The sequence below is a fragment of the Opisthocomus hoazin genome, chromosome 2, assembly GCF_030867145.1.
Source record: "Opisthocomus hoazin isolate bOpiHoa1 chromosome 2, bOpiHoa1.hap1, whole genome shotgun sequence".
In the NCBI taxonomy this organism is placed as follows: domain Eukaryota; kingdom Metazoa; phylum Chordata; class Aves; order Opisthocomiformes; family Opisthocomidae; genus Opisthocomus; species Opisthocomus hoazin.
Window position 1 is genome coordinate 70,534,182 of NC_134415.1, and position 21,146 is coordinate 70,555,327.

The following is a 21,146-nucleotide window of genomic DNA, read 5'->3' on the forward strand; positions in this document are numbered from 1 at the left end:
CAAGAGCGAGACATTGCTTTTTGAGCCAGTACACCGTCACCAGGTTCTGGGTCGGTGATGGGGAATAGGAATATACTAAATAATTCAGCTGGTGACCTGACTCTCCTAGGGCAGTACTGCTTTAGCAATGCAAGGAGAAAGTGTTACTGAAATCAGAGGGATTATTAGCCTGAATAATAAACTTTGCAAGATTGTTCACTTCTTTCTTTTTTTTTTTTATTGTTGTCTTGTTGTACAGTCAAATATGCAGGGACTAGTGTCACCATCCTGCTGGAAGTTACAACCTGTAAGAGGTCTTTCAGGTCTGTTTTTGAAGAGGATCCCACTTGTCTGTTCGTTTTCCTACCACCCTCATTCTGCACTCTGAGTGCACCCTATTCTAATCATCATGTCGTATACGATACAACGCGATAAAAGCAAAAGTGAGGCAAATTGGTGTTCACGGAACTGGAGGTCAGGTTTGTGCTACTTTCTCTAAGCGCTGCTAGGTGGCAATATGTTCCCTAGAAAACCACGAGCTTCCCACCATCATCCCAGTCCCCTGCTTTGGCAGTAGCTGGGACGCGTCTGGGCACTGCTCTGCTCTGAAAGGGATGAGGCCTTGGGGCAGGACCTGGTGTGAGCTGCTTCGCTCACAGAGGTTTCTCACTCGGTGCTGAGGTTTTCCAGAAACAAACGCAGGGCTGGAAAAATCTCTCCTCTGTAAACCCAGGAGGAAAAATAAGAGGCGAGCCCGCCTGTTGCAATATTCCTGTTTATACTGGGAGCATTGTAATAAGGGAATGAATCCGTTTGTTGTATAAAGATATTGCCACCTGGGACTAGAATATTTCATAGTCTTACAGGGTTCTCTTAACAATACAAAATTAAAAATATCTGTTCAGAGCGCAAAGATTTTGTTTTTCCAAATGTATGATTAATTGAAATCCTCTACATGTTCAATCATAATATTTAATCAACTAGACCAACTTCAGGACATTTGTATTGACAGTTGGGTTGAAAAACAGCTTTAATAAAGGTGGAGAAGATGTGTTTCCGAGTACATCTTTCAGCGACGTTGCAAAGACTTGAAAATGAGTCATCTGATGTATGTGTATTAACAAGGACGTTGTAATGAAGACTGGCTCATATTTGCGTATTGTTTTGAATACACAAGGTGCTCTGCACTGAAACGAGCATTTATTTCCCTCGATCCGGCTCACGGCGTGGCAGCACGCGTTCTGCAGAGTGGGAAACCAACGGCCCGGGGAAGGGCTGAGCAGGCAGGGCTGAGCGTGACAACGCCATTTTGTGGCAGCTGTGAGTTTACCCAAAACCACAGCTTCAGGACGGCTCCCTTTCGGTGCCGGGGGAGCCCGCCGCTGGCCGGGCACCTTGGCCCAGCTGCCAGAGCCCGGGTGCGGGAGGGCGGCATCCGAGGCTGGGGAGGCGGCGGCCGGGATGGAAGGGCTCACGCTCGTGCTGATGGATTAAAAAATAGTTATAGGTGGAGGTGGGGAGCCCGGGTGTCTCCGTGGGGCGGCGTGGATGGGCAACACTGGGCCTGGCTTTTGAGCGATGCAGGCTACCGGTGCAGGAAACGAAACCAGTAACGACCTGCTCGTGTGGCATTCAGCAACCCTGGAGCCAACGCGCGGCTTCTGCAGGAAAACCGCTTAAATTTAGGCCGAGCGTTCGGTGCCTGGGGTCCCCCGGGAGGGGACACGCCATGGCTACGGCGCGGAGCAAAGCACACCGCTCCCCGCCCGGCTGCCGGCCCCGAGCCGGCCTCGCCGTTCCCTTCAGCCACCTTCGCTCCGCCCCGGGGGCTACCCCGGCCCCCGCTGCTCCCCACGGCAGAGCGGCTGCAGCCCCGGCTCGGCCCGGCCCGGCCCGGCGCGGCGCGGCGGCGGTTCCCGGCGGGGCCGCTTTCCCCGCAGCACCGCCCGCCCGGCGAAGGGAGGGGGAGCGGCGGGGGCAGGTCAGTGCCCGGCTGCGGGGTTCCGCTTCCCCCACCCCCGGCTCGTCCGGGGCTCCCCCGCGCCTCGCAGGGCTCGCGGGGAGGGGGAGGTCCGCGGCCTCTGCGGCCTGCGGCCTCTGCGGCCTGCGGTGGCGAAGGGGAAGGGCAAGGGCAGGGGTAGGCCGGGGCTTCGGGCCGAGGAGCGGGCCCGGGGGCGGGCGGGAGGCGCGGTGGGTGCCTGGGGAAGGGAGAGGCGGCCTCGCCGGTGCTGGAGCTGGAGCGGCCGGTGGTGCTTCTGCCTGAAAATGGCGCGCTCCTGCTCGGCTTCAGCCCGGAGACCTCGGGGCTTGTTTTGGGAACAGCCGGTCGCTGCCTGCTTCGACCCCCCTCGGCACGGAGCGCTCCCTTGGCTGTTGATCCAAAATACGTAAAGAAACGAAAATGGTCCGTGCCAGGAACCCTTGCCTAGGTCAGACCGAGTGCTGCAGCGAACGTGTCGGGGTTTTGGCACTGCGCAAGGTCAGCAGCGAGGAACCCCTGCTGGGGAAGGGGTTGCCCCTCAGCCCCTCCAGTCGTCGTGTTCTTCCCCGGGGTGATGCCATGCTGGACGCCTTTGCTCCCTGAAATGCAGTGTGTGGGGCCAAGGAGCCAGGCCGCACGCTGTCCCGCTGTGCTGTCACCGGGCAGCGGGCCGGTTCGGGCATCAGGGTGAGGTGTTGGTGTTGCTGTCGGCAGGAGCATTTACTGGTGGAGCAATAGTGAAGGAGAGCATGCTGAGTGAAATTCAGAGCACTGCGAAACTGCAAAACATTTTACAGTTTTCAAGGCAAATTAGTCCTTGGGAAAGCATCAGTATTTGCGGTTGGCAGCTAGAATGAATTCATCCTTACGCTTTTTATGGTTTAGGGTTTGATGAAGAAAAAGCAAATGGTGAGTTGGTTGTGGTCGTTTCTGTTCCCGAGAAGTAGCTCATCTGTTTGTTTTAAAGGTGCCTAAAATACACTTAGCGGGCAGTGAGCTTTATGTGAACTTAAGTGTGTTTTCTGTCACTGTTATAGAGGGTCCTTTGCTGACAGAGGCAAAGAGAACATCGTCAGATCAAAGCACTGAATAATAAAGGGCCTGCGTGCTTTTTGTGGAAGATAACAGATTCTTGCTCTCACCTCTGCTGTGAAACTCAAGATCTTGTACTCCCTGTGTGACTGAAATCAAATGTTTTTAGGTAGTGTCATGTGTATTTATATAAACACTTCTTTTGTCAGCTCTTTTGTATCCTTGAATGCCATTGTTTTTCACTGGACTTCGGTATGTTTCTGTGTGATTTGTTTACTAGGTCTTCAAAATAATTAAAATGTGATTAAAAGAGAATGTAATTGGTTAGGATCAGAGAGTTCACGTCTGAATCTTAGCCTGCAGGGACCATTAAAAAATACAAAACTAAACAAAGAACAAATAATTTGGAAAATACAGAGCTTGCTATCCTCAGAATTGAGCTGCTCAGAAACAATGAGAAAAGAAGGAAAAAAAGAGAGAAGCAGAAGATAGGTGTAAAGAGTGAGCCAGCTTAAAGCGGAAACCACAAACAAGAAGGGTTTTTACTTAAAATGTTAAAAGTTTTTTTTTTCCCACAATTTTTTTTTTATTTCACATGTGTGTGATTGGAAGCCATTTCAGTTAATTTGGACATGTCACTTCTTGTTCTCTCAGCTTCTGGACAGGTAAATGTTGTTTCTAATGCTGATACCTAGAAACTACAAGGCTCAAACTTTTTGTTCACTTCTCAACAATAACAGAGGCTAAAAAAAAACCTGTCTGTTGTAATACCAGCTACTTCTAAAGCCTGCTTTTAGAGGAGTCGCAAAGCTCTTGAAGTATCTTCACACTGAACTGGAGGGACTTGATTACACCTGATTTGTCTACAGCGTAGGTACCAGAGACAATGTACTGAAAATCTGAACTGGTTTCAGCGAGTTTGAGAGCTACCGTGTCTCAAGAAGGGCGTGAGCTTGGGGCGGCTCCTGTTGAACTTGGTAGGAGTTCTGTTTTGTGTAGAGATGCCATAGAGGAGGAGCGTTTTCCTTCTTGGGGAGGCAGAATTTCGCAAGCTTGGTTTAGTTCCTGTGTTTGTAAGTTACGCTTTGTTCAGTAGGTTTTCTGCTGCCCATCCCTTAGCATGCTTAAGATCTGCTGGCTGCTTTCTTCCAGCCGAAGGAAAGCCAGCTGGAGAGGTGACTGCCCTCGGCTTGCCTGAGCTGGTAGTTACTAGAGTGGGAAGAACCTGTCAGGTAAGGTATTTAAGTTAACCTAACCCACGCGTCGCTGAAGGAAAGGAGAGATGCATAAGTGGATGAGTTAGATGGAGGGCTCTGTAACCTTCAGGTGAGGGGTGGTGACAAGCAGCTGGCAACAGTGGCTTGCTGAACCAGTGCTGGGGAGGAACCCTGCCGGTGAGACCTTTCTCCTACACCTTTCTTGCGTCTAAAGGCAGAGTCCCAGTGACTCGTCTTTGCTGCGAGAGCCATGCTCTTGTCTTGATTTGCATCCAGGCTGGCCCCCTTTGATCTTGCTGTTTCTGAATTCCTTCTCTCCATCAAATGCTGGAATTTATTTTCTTTTTTGTTCTCACCCCCCCCAGTCACCCACCAGCCCACTGTCCCAGGTTCCAGTCAGTTGATGATAATGATTTTCAGCCTACTTATTTTTTTGTACAAATGGACTATTTTCATGCTTTAGTTATATTTCTCATTCACTCTCTGCTGTTTTGTCTGCTTTCACGTTGCTGGGTCAGTTGTGCCAGTCCTCAGCACTGGGTCACCACTCGCTTTCCATTCACTGGTCAGTCACTGCAGGAGCCCAGTGCAACGTCCGACAGTCACGCGCGCTGCTCTCTAGTACAGATGAATGCCTCCTGCAGTGACCAGTAAGGCACGCACGCAGGGCTGAACTGTGAATCACCTCGTCATCGTCTTCAGTTCACGTCTGTCGCTTTCTCCACGCTCTGTCTTCGCACTTCTGTGCTTGTCGCTGAAACTGCAGCTGCTGAAGGTCTTCATCACGTCAAGTTCTTCTGTGCTTCTTGACCTGTTAGCCGCCTTTGATGCCTTTGGCAGTGTCACAAAAGTGCCCCTCTAATTGTTTTTTTGTTATGTCATTTGAGTATTTTCTTCTCTCACAGATTTCTTTTGTGGATTTTGTACGTTGGATCCCTTTATTTCTGCTACACTTTATCTCAGAATACCTTCATCCAAAACCAGAAATTCGGCTGATTTTTTTTTTTGCAGGTGACTTGCAAGTCTGTACCTGCACATCACCCTGCCCCAGGTAAAAGGGCACACTTATTTCCCTGACGTGTTGAAAACGCATCCCTGCATCTTTCTCCCTGTTTTCTTTTTCCCTGACTTGTGTCAGTAAGTCAGGCACTGTCTTTGAGTTTGGTTTTTACCTGCTGGAATTTCAGCTTGCTGATAATTTCTGTGTAGCTACTCTGCAGTGCAGCGTTTCATGTTTGTGCATGCAGCTCAGATGCTCGTTTGGGCTCCCGACGTCCAGTTCTCTGGTGTGCCTTGGTTCTTCTCCCCGTCCGGGAGGTTGCTTGCTACATTCCTTACCCCAGTGCTCTGGCCGGCTGTCTTTATGCTTGCTGGCAATTGCAACTGGCAGCATTGCTGGAGGTGCTGTTTGATACAGCGTGTTTAAAGAGGGAAAACTGGGGTTGCGACAGAGGAGTGGCGAACGGCAAGGGCCAATAACTGTTGTTCAAGAGTTGGAGTTTGTTAGTTTCACAAAGAATCTGCTTAGTTAGGGAATATTGGTGGTGATGTTATCCCTATTATTTTTTTATTAAAATTGTGAGAGCTGAATTTTACCTAGGCAGTTACCAGAGGCTTTCGGAAGGCCTCTGATACATATTCATGCACAAAAGTACTTACATTGTGTGTGAGTGCCTGCATGTAGATACATGTATTGCTCTTGCATAATGCATGTCATTCCTTTGATACTGAAGTGCTGCCCTTTGTCACCTTCATATTAACCCACAATCTGCTAGCCCACAGGCAAGGGTGCTGTGAACTCCAGCACACATTGGAGTGCCAAATGGGATTTAAACTGTTGTTTTGTGTAAGAGGTACAATTACTGTGGGATGAACAACTATTGATATCCATGCTATCGGCCCATCTCTTAGTTGTCACCAGTGATACGTAAAGCTGTAGCACTTCTTAAAACATCTGAAAGATGTTAATTGCCGCAATGTTCGTTATTTCTGTAGTGTCAGAATTTGTTTCACGATAAAAACCATGCGCAAACTGTCTGTGCTACAGATGTTAATGGGTATAGCATGTCTAACTTTAAAATGAGACTAAGGCTTAGTTTCTCAAAGTGTCTCTAAATAGGTGTGATTATGTTAAACTGAAAATCTGGATTTTTTAATGTAATAGATGTCTCTTGACTTGTCCTACAACATTGTGCGAATTACTGCAACATCTCTGTCTTGCTCTGCTTTCAATTACAGTACATAAAATCAATATTTCAGTCATGCCGTGGATTGTGAGTGCTCCGTACTGATTGAAATTTTGAATGTTGTTTGTCAGAAATCAGCAGAAATCCCTTTACTTTGAGAGAGCTGTAGCTTAAATATCATGCTTTTCCTGAGTGGCTGGCTTTCTCAGACTGAGCTGTTAAAAGTAATCTTGTTTTTATTGAAAAAGTACTGGGTACTGACCTGTACTGTAAGAAATGGTTTTAAAGAAAATAGTTCAATGATAATACCTTGCATGAGTCATTAATCGTGAGTCATGATCAGCAGGCAGCGGTGTCCGATTTGTTTTCTAATCCCGCACTTGCTGATGCTTTTTATTACCATAGTGATAATATTAAAGAGCTGTTAATGCATATAACCACGCAGCTGAAAATGACAGGCTCTTTTTTTGGTGGAATAAAATTTCCATATCTTAAGTCTGTTTTGCTCTGTACGGTTTTTGACATGTGAAATCTAGGTAGTATAGAGGTGATCAAAGAAGTATAATTTGGCAGAGAGTTAGGTTAACAGAACAGACGGTTTTTTTCTTTGCTTTCGAGCTAATCATCGTGGCTTCCTGGAGAATTTAGTCTATCTTCTTATGAGGATTGGGGAGGCTTTGTATTCGCTAAAAATTGGGAGGTACACTTTGCAATGAGAGCCTGCACTACCCGTGTTTTTAATGTTTGTTCTCTCCTGAGGAAAAACCAGTAACTGGATGGAAAGTTTTGTTGCATGAATGTGTGCTGAGGAATGACTGCTGAAGTTTTAGAGAAAATGGAAGGCGGTTTCTCTTCTAAGAGCCTGAATATAAAAAGAATCATTTAGCTGAGAAATGAGTTTTGGAAACCTGTTTTCACTCTTCGATAAAATTTTACCAAGAGAAGCCATTTTAAAGCTCTGCAGGGTGATGGCTGAAATGTTGCAGATATGAGAATGTACATAGATGGAGAGTACTGGGGTGCAGCAGCAGTTAAGTGATGTTATTTAAGCAGTAGTGAATCTGGTATTCAATCAGATTTTTAACTTGATTAAATTTTAATTAGTTTTATTAGTTTTCACTTGAGTGTAGAAAAGTTGATTGTGACAGATTAAAACCTTTAATTTAGTAAGGAACTCAGAAGACCCTTCAAAGTGTCTCACCAGATGTTAAAAAATGATCCCCTTATCTGTTCCAGTGTGTATGACTGTATTGGGTTTGCATGGCAAAGTTTGGGTAGCAGGAGAGCTACAGGGGTGGCTTCTGTGAGAAGCTGCTGAAAGTTTCTCATGTGTCCGGTAGAGCCAATGCCAGCTGGCTCCAAGAGGGACCTGCCGCTGGCCAAGGACAAGCCAGTCAGCGACGGTGGTAGTGCCTCTGTGATAACACATTTAAGATGGGGAATAAACCCTACATAATGGCAATTTGCAGCAGGATGGGGTAGTGAGACTGTGTGAGAGAAACTGCCCTGCAGACACCAAGGTCAGTGAAGTAGGTGGAGGACGTGCTCCAGGTGCCAGAGCAGAGATTCCACTGCAGCCCATGGAGAAGACCGTGGTGAGGCAGGCTGTCCTTGCAGCCCATGGAGGTCCATGGTGGAGCAGATATCCACCTGCAGCCCGTGGAGGACCCCACGCCGGAGCAGGTGGATGCCTGAAGGAGGCTGTGACCCCATGGGGAGCCCGCGCTGGAGCAGGCTCCTGCCAGGACCTGTGGAGAGAAGCCCACACTGGAGCAGGTTGTCACCCCGTGCTGGAGCAGCCTGTTCCTGAAGGACTGCACCCCATGGGAAGGACCCACTTTGGAGAAGTTCATGAAGGGCTGTCTCCCATGGAAGGGACCCCATGCAGGAGCAGAGGAAAGGTGTGAGGAGTCCTGGCCCTGAGGAGGAAGGAGCGGCAGAGACAACGTGTGATGAACTGACTGCAGCCCCCATTCCCTGTTCCGCTGTACTGCTGGCTGGGGGGGGGGGGGGGGGGGGGAGGAGCTAGAGAAAATCAGGAATAATGTTAAGCCGGGAAAGAAGGGAGGGGTGAGAGGAAGGTGTTTTGAAGATTTAGTTTTTATTTCTCATTATCCTACTCTGATTTGATTGGTAATAAATTAATTTTCCCCAAGATGAGTCTGTTTTGCCTGTGACAGTAATTGGTGAGTGATCTCTCCCTGTCCTTATCTCGACCCACGAGCCTTTCATTGTATTTTTTCTCCCCTGTCCAGCTGAGGAGGGGAATGATAGAGCAGCTTTGGTGGGTGCCTGGTGTCCAGCCGGGGTCAGCCCACCACAATGACCTTATAATGCGTAGTTTCGTGTAGGCGTTACTGGTTTCCTTGTGTTGAACTTGTGAGGTAGTGCTGTGTTGGTTTATGCAATGTGTCAGGACAGGTATGAATCTACTGGCATAGGCGTCTCTCTTTGAAATTGCCTGGTACAATGCATACTCCTCCGCATCCCATAATGTCATCGCTGTGCAAAGTCCTCCTCTGTTTCGGTGAGGATTATACCTGCCCCAGCAGAAGCATTTTCCACTTTAGTGTGGGATGGTGCAGCTAGAGACAAAAGAAGTGTACACCTGACAGGTGTTCACTTCTTTCATTATAAACTAAATGTGTGTGTTTTTTTAATGTGTGTTTGCTTGTTCATGTGTGTGTATGAAGTGTTTTAAAAATTTGGAGTCTCTAAACTGTGAGATGCCCTGAAAGTGGCATAAAATATAGCTGTCGCCAAATTCTGTCTCAGTGAATATGTTTGTGTTCTGGGTTCACCTCAGAAAAACTTTCCAGGAGCTCCGTGCCAATTTTGAAAGAATCTTGTTTCTGCCAGATATAATTAAGAAACAAAGATGGTCTTTTCTCAGTTCTCCAAAAAAATGGAACATCTACCATATCTTCTGAACAGCTGTATCTATTAAAAAGGGGATTGTGTCAAAGCTAGGAGTAGTCTAGCAAATTGCAAGATTTAAATATAACAAACCTTTATCTGAGTCCTGTGAGGGTTCTTTTGATTCCCACTCCGAGTGGCTTCTAAGATGACTTCTTTTTCAGATCAGCTGTCTCCAGTTCAGGCTTTGCCCCATTTCTTTTGAATCACTTGTAAATCACTTTCTCCAGTAGACCGTTTTCCAGAGTGAATAAAATAAGACAGAGCCACAAATCAAGAATAATATTTGATAATGATTTTCTTGTTATTTCCTGATATGTAGTCATACATTGTAGAGTGGAAATAGGGGAGGAATAAGCCATGGGTGTACTGATACATAGAAATAGTTTGCCAATAGTATGTACCTGTATAATAGGCAAGTGTGCTGCTCAATATATACTACTGTTGTACCCTTTTCCTCCTCCTTTGGAGTACTGCACAGATTCTGGTGCCCTGTGTCCAAGTGAGATCCATTCAAAGTGCTGCTGGAATGACTGGGAAAAGCATATAGATACCAGTGGCTAGGCAGACTACATACTTTTAAGATGGAGCGTGATAAATGTGTTAATGAAGGTAGGTGACAAGGAAAGGACCTCAGTGTAGGAATGGTCTTCATTTCTTAACTTTTGTGTTCCTCAAGTATTTCTCTCAGGAAGGTCTTGCTGTAATAGTTGCTTACAGAAAAGCAGGAGATCCAGATCCTGAAAACTAGGGGTTTTGGTAGGATTTTTCTCCAACATAGGTGTGGGGTTTGGGCATTTCCTAAGGGGGAGGGGTGAGGGAGGATTTGGAAGATTAGTACAGAGTAAGTTGGTCTAATGGAATACGTAAGCATCTTACCACTGTTCTTGAGCCTCTCATGTTCTGCACACAAATACTTTTGGATTATTTGTACAAGAAAGGATTTTAAAATATGCTAATTTCTGGCTTAATTACTAAAATCACTTCATAAAACTCTTCCTATTGACTTTGTGAGAGTAGATTTAAACTAAAAATTTTACAAATACTGTCTGCATTGGTTTCTGTAGACTTTTATGATTGTATCACCTTTACATTAGTTTCTGCTGTCCTGCTTCCCTCTCTGTCAGAGGACCGAGGTGGATTTCAGAGGAAATTTCCTGATTTATTTTTTTCCCCCACCTGTTTATTTCCAGAAATGGCCATTTCTCTGTGGAAGAGCTTACTTCAAACTACAAAGGAAAGGATACTACAACAGAGAAGAGCGTTACTGTATAACAGTGCTCATGGCTATGAGGAAGAATTGATAAAGAAGAAACTTCAGCAGTTTGCTGGTGGATCCATTAACCTTTCCAAAGAAGACAATGGCATTGGAATACTTACTTTGAACAACCCGAAGCTAATGAATGCTTTTACAGGTATTAATTAGTTGATGGGGTTACTGGTGTCTTGTTTTTTTTCCTTCAGTTACTCATTTTAGCGTTTTGTCTAAACAAAATGAAAAGCTATGCCTTGCCATTCCTTAGTTAAAAGAAGGAATGTTTAGTTCTGTTCAGATGTGCAGCAGATGCCCACTGTTCTGCATATATGGTTGATCTGTATATATGGTTTGCCATAAATGTCGTAAGAATGTAAGAAATTCTCAGTGACACAGGGACTGTCTGGCAGAACATGCTTCTTCCCCTCTTTTTTTTTTTCAGTCAGCACAATTCTGCTGCTGTGCTCTTTCTTGTATCTCCTTTCGTTTTGTCTCTGCTGCTCTGGAAACATATCGGGTATTTTTATGGGGGTGGGAAGATACCATCTTTGTTTTGTAGGTGGTGTAGAAAGGGTGAAGTTAATTCTTTGCTCTTTACCCAAAGTTTTCCCTGTAACTTAAGCTTCTGTAATTTGGTCTTTTTCCCAAGCTGGCTTCCCTTTCTTCTTCATTTGCCTTATGTCTTAGATACCAGTGACTGGTTAATTAAAGATCAGATGATCTGAGTATTCTCAGCTGTTGCAGATCAGGAATCTGTTTAATATGCTTTTACACTGGACAATACTTGGCTATCAAAACCAAGTGACCTATTTTGCTAATCCTCTGTTATGAGAGGTTTTTAATCTCCAAAATAGGTATATTTGCTGTCTTAACTGTCTAGAATATTCCAATTTATGCTGTTCTGTTCAGACATAAGTGGCACAGGTTGAGGGTCTGCATCTGCCAGAGCTTGGGCTGTGCATAAGCCTTTACCGTAGGAATGCCTTTATCTCTTAGTATTTTAAAATGGATACATTTGTGTCATCTTGTTATTTTCTTTTTGCTGTTCTGTTTCCCTGCCCAGTTCTCACTGTTCCTTTGCTGTCAGCATATATGTTTGCAACCCACTAGCAAAGCACAGAGCTGTTTATATAGAGAATGTCAATCTACTCCTTCCACTAATGCTTGTTAGCTGAAAGGAAGAGAATCTAACCGAACAACAGAATTAGTGGTAATGCATCTAGATCTGTCTGCTGTTTTTGTTTCCATTTAAAAGCTCCTGTATGTAATCGTTACCTAATTTGAGAAGTTGTAGCTAAAAGGTGTTAGCATGGAGGTTGTCTTTCTGAATGCCTCCCTGTCAGTGTATGTGTTATTATACTATCATCATTACATCATTGTTTCCTCTTTTTCTACACATTGATTTTTGACTCAAAATAGAGCTGTGCAAGGTACAGCTTGTGGACTGTGTATTCTTAGCTTATTCATTGTGGAAGTTGAAAGGGGCATGAGGAATAAGAGGTAATAGCAGAAGGAGAAAGGACAGATAAAGCCCAGTCTGCTATGGAGATCAGATGTAATACAAGTCAAATTGCTTAAACTAAACTTTCCTAGAACCTTACAGCTATGTTCCTCGTTTCCTGGGTGCTTGGCAGAAGGGGCTCAGAACTGATTTGTTGAAGTGCAGAGCAGTTGCAGCTGCTATTTAGGCTGCTGGTAGCTGTGCTTTGACTATATGAAGTGCTATATAATGTTAATGTACTGAAATCATATCACACGTCTGAAGTTGAGCACCCAAAATTAGCACATATTTTCTCACTGCCTCAGTTAGTGGTCTGTAAAATAATCTCTTCTCCTTATAGGACTGCTGTGAAAATAAATTATTAGTGTATGTGAATTAGATCTCTGGTAGCAAAGAGGAGCTACAAAAGTCCATGAGGAAATTTATAGTTCTGTCTGTTGCAGACCGTGATTAGCACAGAACAAATGAGCCATGGGATCAGGCAGTTCTATTTTACAGTAGTATGTAGAGCCCTGTAGAAAGCAGTACTCTATTTTCCTAGGTAATAGCCACAAAAATTTGCTTTGGAATATTTTACTATGGTGGTTCAAGAGATTACTGTTTCTTTCTGCTGTGCACCTCTGCAGGGACTTTTGTTGTTACAGGAGGGACAGTAGAAGCAAAATCATGCTGTCCTCTTGCCCACTGCGGTGGATAGTATGGCATATTAATGGATACTGCTCTTCATTTCATTTTAACATTACTGTCTGTAAACCATAGTTGCTGAGGAACTAGCAAGGACTTGATCCTTTTCCTTTTGTAGTGCATCAAGTAAAATCCTTCAGGAGAAGTATGAAAAGGGATGGGATGTGCAACCCCTAAATTGCCCCAGTAAGACCTGGGTGCTTTCATCAGCCACAGCCTGTAGATATCCTCCCCTCCCCCCAATAAATTTTGTTTATTCTGTGTCTCAGAGCTTCTGGATAGTGGCAGATGTGAATTTATATATACATGTATGCTTCCTTTAGAAAGCTGCAAAACATCATTAAATTGTTGAGAGAAATCTTATTTGCCAGGCATTTACTTTACACAGCAGCTTTTTATCTCAAAGGAATTATGTTTATTCTAAGCTTGAGCAACTCATGGAACCAAAAGCAGAACAAAATTGTTGGCAAATTGCTAATGGGCAATGTGGAGGCTGTTATGCCTTTTTTTCTCTTCTTAATTGGAATCTGATAGCCAACTGTTTGAAATGGTCTCTTTGGAAACAAATGCTCATAATGTCAGTTTAAGCCTGATGGAACAAATTTCAGCAGCCCAACCTCTTGCTGAACTAAAGCTGAACTTAATTTAAAAGTGAAGGAAGTCAGCCTGCAGGAATTAAATAATAATGATATTTTATTTTCTAGAATTGACTTTAAAGCATTTATTCTCAGATTATAATTAAGACGCAAACAAATTTATTATTCCAAGTAGATTTAGTTCTGTGAAGAGCATGAGCTTGCTGGTATCAAATACTGAACGACAAAGACTGCCAGAATGAGGATTTGCGTTAGTATTGTGTCCTCATCATTATATCAAATGTCATGGACTATGTCGATCAGTAAAATAACAGTTCAGTGTTGTCAGTAATGGAAGGAATTGTCTCCCAGGAGGACAGAACAGGCTCTGGCCAGTGTCTCTTGTCCCCTGCTGTTGCATGTAGCTTGCTCATACAGTTCATTTTTGTAAACTCCGTTTTTCAGTTAACTAGATTTTTGGCTTGGAATATTCTGTGGAAAGAGTCTTCAGTACCTTGCTGCTTTGATTATTAAAAGCATCACAGTGGTTGTGCTGTGTCTTCACTCTCACAAAGCTTGGATGCCAGCCCAAGTACCTTTTTTGTAAGAAAACTTGGATAATATGCAAGAAGTGAAATCCATGGGTTTGATGCACACCTGTTTATACAACAGCATTTGCAGAAAAATCATTGTTGAGGGTACTGTCAGGTTGAAAAAGCATTTCAGGTGAAAACCCACAAAAATCTCATCTAGGTGTAGTTCTGCTCAGTATTTTTATTCATGGCTTGGATGGTGGAATAGAAGGTGAACTGCTGAAATTGTCAGATGACCCCAAATTGGGAGAACTTGCGAAAAGATTATTATTTGGAGCAGAGGAGTGGAATTGAAAGTGATCTTAACTGCTACAAAGAGACGAAGATCAACAAGGTGAAATTCAGTGAAAGCAAATGTAATGTGCAACACGCAAGAAGGATGACCAAATTATAAATACAGAAGGGAAAGGAACTGGTAAAAGTGCTGGGATTTGTTAAAGAATCGTAGTCTGGACCTGACAGTGGAAAAAAAACAACCCAATGTCATTTTGGTATATAATATGTAATGTCCACTTAATTGTTGCCCTCCTCGGGAACATTATAAAATTGTGGTATTTTAGTGGCTGAGACCAAGCCTAAGGTGGAATTTCTATCTGAAGAAGGTAGGCCTGTCCATCTAAAGTCTTGTCAAACGAGGATAAAGCTGAGGGTGTCATCAGCCTGTATGTAGGCTGCTTTCCAAAATCAGTTGCTGTAAATGTTTTCTCTTAAGAATATAACTGAACAAGAGTCATAGGCATTCAGACAGGAAGAGCTTTTAATTAATGCTGGGTAAGCTCAGTTGGTGTGGAAGATGCTGCATTCTAGGACGAGCTCTAGAAACAGGAGTTTTTAGGGTTCTACATCAGGAAGGGTACTTATGTGGACATACAAGAATACTATGTTTAAGCCAGAAGTAGAAAGCAGCTACTGTACAATCCATACATTTGGAGCCCAGGATATACTTTGTAAAGAGAGCCTTTCTAGAAAGGTACCAGGGAGGGAATCAAAGGTGTTTTAGAATGATAGTTTTTTTCCTTGTCCTTCTAGAAGATAAAAGGCACTTTCCTCCTATTTTAAAATATATTTTTATTTTGTTTTGGATGAACACTTCTAAATGTCATTGGCCTCCAACATGGTTTGCTCTTCAGCTTTTTTTTAGGAATCTTTTTATTGACTGGTCATACCTTGAACCCAGCTTGCACATGATTCTTTTCTGTACTCTGACAGCTCTTTGGGCAGAGTGAAATGACAGTAGTATCAGAATGACTAGACAGACAGATCTGGATAGATACATGTATAAGTTCATGTGTCCTGCCTGAATACCTGCAAACAAGAATGCATCAGGTAAAGTTTATGCTTGCCTCCTTGCCGCCTTTTTTTTTTTTTTTTTTTGTGAGTGTAACACAAATTGCAGAATATGCATCAGAATTTCAGGAAGTGCATCTTTGAGGAAAAACATGTATCAGTGCTTGCGTGTGGGTTTTTGTGGTGGTGCTTTCCCTTGTGTGTTCAAGACCATCACTTACTAAGGAGAGCTTGGTTTTGGTAGTGAAAAATGTAATGTAAAACATAGTGATGATAATAAATTTTGCTTCTCCCTTCTTGTGACAGGCACTATGATGCTAGAACTCCAGGAGAGGGTAACCGAACTGGAAAACTGGAAGGATGGCAAAGGCCTTATCATCTATGGTGCAGGAAACACCTTTTGCTCAGGATCGGATTTGAATGCTGTCAAAGCAATAGCCAACTCCCAGGCAAGTAGTGGTATGAGTTGAAGTTTCTGAAGAAAAATCAGCTTTCTGATATTCCGAGATCCCTTTCAGACAGAGGTGTTGCACTGTGCTTCTGCTGCAATTTTACATGCAAGTCACAGAATGGTTCAAAAAATGGTGGCAGACCCTTTAAGCCATGGCAATTACAGTGTTACTGTAATTGATTCGTAACACTGTGTTCCTACATTACATATTCTTTTTAGCCTTTTCTTTTAAAAATGTCATTTCAGTTTCTGAGAGCAGTGTATGGTGAATTTACACATCAAATAAACTGTGCTTCAGTAGTTTGACCTTTAAAAGCAGATACAAGTAATGATTTCTCATACATTATAAAGTCAAAACCAAGGTTAAGTGGCATGGGTGCTGTTACAGAAAGGTTTCAATTTTGTCAAAGCTGTGCTTGGACCTGCATAATATGGAAGGACGGCTGCAATTCTTGTGCTGTAGAGCTTTGACATTGATCATGTAGTCCAGTCGGGCAAGTTGTGCGTAACTGTGGGGCTGAAGAGATCAAGGTCTGATGGCAGTTTTTCACTCATGCCAGCTTGTCTTGACAACTTTCACATGAGCTGTCGTCCTTTTTATGGGGTAACAGATGGTTCTTGGCAATAGGTGAAATGGGACTTTGTCAGCTGCAGGGGAGGGGGACCTTTCCTGTGCTGCTCTTACCTCCTGGTTTGCAGTTGTGTTAAATGGCATCCTGGTGCTTTTTTGTGTCCATTTCAAGTTTCAGGATTTGCCCATGCAAGTTAGTTTTAGTTGAACATTCCAATAAGAACACCAACTCAAGAAGTGGGCCTGCTGGCGACAGGTGAAACTCGGCTATCTCAAAGGGGAAAAAGTATTCTTGGCCACGAGCTGGCGGGGCTCACTGAGAGGGCTTTAAACTAGGTTCGAAGGGGGAAGGGGATATTGCCCAGCTCACTAGGGATGAGCATAGGCTTGGCGTGCCAAGGCCAGGGGTGAGATTGACAGCACAGCTCAAGTGTGTTTACACCAATGCACGTAGCATGGGCAATAAACAGGAGGAGCTGGAAGCCATTATACAGCAGGACGGCTACGACTTGGTCGCCATCACAGAAACGTGGTGGGACAACTCGCATGACTGGCATGCTGTCATAGATGGCTACAGACTCTTTAGGAAAGACAGGCCAACAAGGAGAGGTGGGGGAGTTGCTCTGTATGTGAGGGAGCAAGTAGAATGCATTGAGCTTGGCCTGGGGGCAAATGAGGAACAAGTTGAAAGCTTGTGGGTTAGAATTAAGGGACAGGCTCATAAGGGTGACATTACGGTGGGTGTGTACTACAGGCCACCTGACCAGGAGGAGGAGGTTGATGAGGCCTTCTACAGGCAGCTGCAAGCAGCCTCACAGTCACAGGCCCTGGTTCTCATGGGGGACTTCAACCACCCTGACATCAGATGGGAAGACCATACAGCTAGGCAGGCGCAATCCAGGAGGTTCCTACAGAGCATCGATGATAACTTTCTGATGCAAGTGGTGGAGGAACCAACAAGGAAAGGCACGCTGCTGGACCTTGTGTTAACAAACAAGGAGGGACTGGTGGAGGATGTGAAGGTCGGAGGTAGACTCGGCTGCAGTGACCGTGAAATGGTCGAGTTCAGGATCCTGCGTGGAGGAAGCAGGGCGATAAGCAGGATCAAAACCCTGGACCTCAGGAGGGCTGACTTTGCCCTCTTCAAGGAGCTACTGGGAGGAATCCCGTGGGCCAGGGCTCTCGAAGGCAGGGGGGTCCATGAGTGCTGGTCGCTCTTTAAACAACACTTCTTCCATGCACAGGAGCAATGCATCCCCCTGAGAAACAAATCGAGCAAAGGAGGCAGGAGACCTGCATGGTTAAACAAGGAGCTTCTAGCAGAGATCAGGCAGAAGAGAAAGGTCCATGGAATGTGGAAAGAGAGGCAGGCCACTTGGGAAGAGTACAGAAACGTGGTGAGAGCATGCGGGGATGCGACGAGGAAGGCCAAGGCCCATCTGGAATTGAAGCTGGCAAGGGATGTCAAAAACAACAAGAAGGGCTTCTTCAACTACATCAGCAGCAAAAGGAAGGCTAGGGACAATGTGGGGCCGCTGCTGAATGAGGCGGGTGTCCTGGTGACGGAGGATGCAGAGAAGGCAGAGCTAATGAATGCCTTCTTTTCTTCAGTCTTCAGTGCTAAGACTGGCTCTCAGAAATCCCAGGCCCCGGAGGTAAGAGAAGAAGCCTACAAAGAGGACGACTTTCCCTTGGTTGAGGAGGACTGTGTGAGGGATCGCTTAAGCGATCTGGACGTCCACAAATCCATGGGCCCCGATGGAAGGCACCCACGAGTGCTGAGGGAGCTGGTGGATGTCATTGCTGAGCCACTCTCCATCATCTTTGAGAGGTCCTGGAGGACAGGAGAGGTGCCCGAGGACTGGAGAAAGGCCAATGTCACTCCAATCTTCAAAAAGGGCAAGAAGGAGGACCCAGGGAACTACAGGCCAGTCAGCCTCACCTCCAGCTCAGGAAAGGTGATGGAGCAGCTTATCCTGGAGGCCATCATCAAACAAGTGGAAGAAAAGAAGGTTATCAGGAGTAGTCAGCATGGATTCACCAAGGGGAAATCATGCCTGACCAATCTAATAGCTTTCTACGATGACATGACTGGCTGGGTAGATGAAGGGAGAGCCGTGGATGTTGTCTACCTGGACTTCAGCAAGGCTTTCGACACAGTCTCCCATGATATCCTCCTGGGGAAGCTGAGGAAGTGTGGGCTGGATGAGTGGTCGGTGAAGTGGATAGAGAACTGGCTGAATGGCAGAACTCAGAGGGTTGTCATCAGCGGCGCTGAATCTAGTTGGAGGCTGGTGACAAGTGGTGTCCCCCAGGGGTCAGTACTGGGCCCAGCCTTGTTTAACTTCTTCATCAACGACCTGGATGAAGAGTTAGAATGTACCCTCAGCAAGTTTGCTGATGACACCAAACTGGGAGGTGTGGTAGATACACCAGAAGGCTGTGCTGCCATTCAGCGTGACCTGGATAGGCTGGAAAGCTGGGCAGAGAGGAACCTGATGAGGTTCAACAAGGGCAAGTGCAGGGTCCTGCACCTGGGGAGGAACAACCCCATGCACCAGTACAGGCTTGGGGTGGACCTGCTGGAGAGCAGCTCTGCAGAGAGGGACCTGGGTGTCCTGGTGGACGACAGGTTAACCATGAGCCAGCAGTGTGCCCTGGCTGCCAAGAAAGCCAATGGGATCCTGGGGTGCATCAAGAAGAGCGTGGCCAGCAGGACGAGGGAGGTTCTCCTTCCCCTCTACACTGCCCTGGTGAGGCCTCATCTAGAGTACTGTGTCCAGTTCTGGGCTCCCCAGTTCAAGGAAGATGGGGAGCTACTGGAGAGAGTCCAGCGGAGGGCTACGAGGATGGTGAGGGGACTGGAACATCTCCCCTACGAGGAGAGGCTGAGGGAGCTGGGCTTGTTCAGCCTGAAGAAGAGAAGGCTGCGAGGGGACCTAATAAATGCTTATAAATATCTGAAGGGTGGGTGTCAGGAGGATGGGGCCAAGCTCTTTTCAGTGGTGCCCAGTGACAGGACAAGGGGCAATGGGCACAAACTGAGGCACAGGAAGTTCCACCTGAACATGAGGAGGAACTTCTTCCCTCTGAGGGTGATGGAGCACTGGAACAGGCTGCCCAGGGAGGTGGTGGAGTCTCCTTCTCTGGAGATATTCAAGACCCGCCTGGACAAGGTCCTCTGCGGCCTGCTGTAGGTGACCCTGCTTCAGCAGGAGGGTTGGACTAGATGACCCACAGAGGTCCCTTCCAACCCCTACTATTCTGTGATTCTGTGATTAATCTGGTATTTGTCTGTAGTGATGATTTGTTTCCGCTGATGAAACTAAGTATCAAAAAAACCACAGTCTCTTAAATATTTCTGACCTGATAAAAAGAATAGCGTGATTCAGTTTTCAAAAGGTACGAGAGGCTTTGTATCCTTTGTGGAACACCCTGAGAAATGTCTTAGTATGGAGACACCATGCTTTATGGATATAAATGTTCTTTGGGGAGTTTTCATTTGGATGCTTTATAAACCCTAGTTATTTAAAAAATACAAATGTATCTGTGATGTGGGTTTTTGTTGGTTTTGTTTGTTTGTTTGTTTTTAATCTCAGATTTTCAGCTAATTTTAGCGTTATAGCAACAGAAAAAGAGCTGAAACCAAGGATGGGCCCGTTCTTTTCTTACCCGGAGTCTAGGCTTTCCATCAGCGTTCTGCATTCGGTAATTCTCATGGATTCTGTTTCTGTACTCTCTTGGAAATTTAGTATTCTGTCTGTATGTTTATACGAATTACTTGGAGCCATTGTAGTGGCAGAGAGGGCTTTTGTAAGGATTAAGGTCTGTAACAGATACATAATGGGCAGAATAAAATGCGTAGATATTAATTACAACTTTGTTGAAAATTCTCTGGAAAGTGTCTAGATCTCATGCTAGTGCTGAAATAGAAATCTGAAGACTCACCAGAAATGATCCAAGAATAGTTCAACATTGTTGCTTTCTATTTCCTTGGGAGAGTTCAAACTATTTGTCCAGAACCGAGAGTTTCTTTACAATAGCCAACTCCTAAACCATCTGATGTGATTTAATAGTCTTTAATAAGTAAAGCTTTAATAGAATGAGGAATAACATTTGCCATTCTCTAGTCTTGCAGAAATCTGCTCTGTAAGTCACTGCAGGTGAGAGTTTTGTCTGGTTTCAGATTAAAAGAGCTTTAGGTTACATTTTCTGTCCACAGCCATCCCTAAGGCAAAAAAAAAAAAAAATGAATAGCTTCATGCCTGGACTGATATGTTTTTCCTTTAAATTTTTGCAAGGCTGCATTAGCCCATAGATTTTAGTAATTGCAGAAGACGCTTTTATTTATTCAGCCTGTTGGTTGAGAGGAAATTGTGTTTTTCATAATCTGCAATGTAGTTTGCCTTTCCCTGTAATGCAGGAAAGGCAGAATAATGGCCAAGAATGCTGAAGAATTTTCATGCCCCATAGTGGCTCCTTCTCCTCCTCTCTCTACTTCTACTTCTCTTCCTCTTTGTCCTCCTTCTCCCGTGCTCAGTTGTTCCTAACCCTGAAACAAACCCAGGTCCCCTGCCTGTTCTTCTTTGGTGAGTGCTAACATTACGTGACCAAATCGTAGAAGGCAAATTAATAGTGGAATTTAAAAAAAAATATGTATTATTTTTCTTTCTGTCCTTGTAAGCCTGATCCCCAAGAGCAATAACCCCTTTGTGGAGTGAGACTTGAAAAGCTGGCTAGCTGAAATGCAGGAGAGGCTCTTGAAGGACAGCTGAGAGGAAGGAGGCACGAAGGAGAATGTCATTTTCCTTGGTCCCTGTTTAGAAGCTCTGGGACAGAGATTCCCCAGCAGTAAGCCATGGAGGGAGGACTTTCGAGCAGTTAGAGATGGTCTGGAAACATGATTCCATCCGTAATG

The 21,146-nt window shown here is 45.0% G+C and overlaps 1 protein-coding gene across 8 annotated transcripts in view; it reads left to right on the forward strand.

Moving 5' to 3' along the window:
* Positions 1-1,851: 1,851 nt before the first annotated feature.
* The window catches only part of ECHDC1 (ethylmalonyl-CoA decarboxylase 1), a 49,024-nt gene continuing 29,729 nt past the window's right edge, over positions 1,852-21,146 (forward strand). For 5 of the 8 annotated variants that reach the window (XM_075414094.1, XM_075414093.1, XM_075414098.1 and 2 more), the window contains exons 1-3: positions 2,484-3,161; positions 10,505-10,726; positions 15,513-15,655. In XM_075414094.1, coding sequence (XP_075270209.1) covers positions 3,152-3,161; positions 10,505-10,726; positions 15,513-15,655 — 375 coding nt within the window. In that variant the 5' untranslated portion in view covers positions 2,484-3,151. Of the gene's footprint in view, positions 1,961-1,983; positions 2,117-2,249; positions 2,459-2,483; positions 3,162-10,504; positions 10,727-15,512; positions 15,656-21,146 lie in introns of those variants that run through there. The other 3 variants (XM_075414099.1, XM_075414100.1, XM_075414101.1) reach the window with 3 other exon arrangements.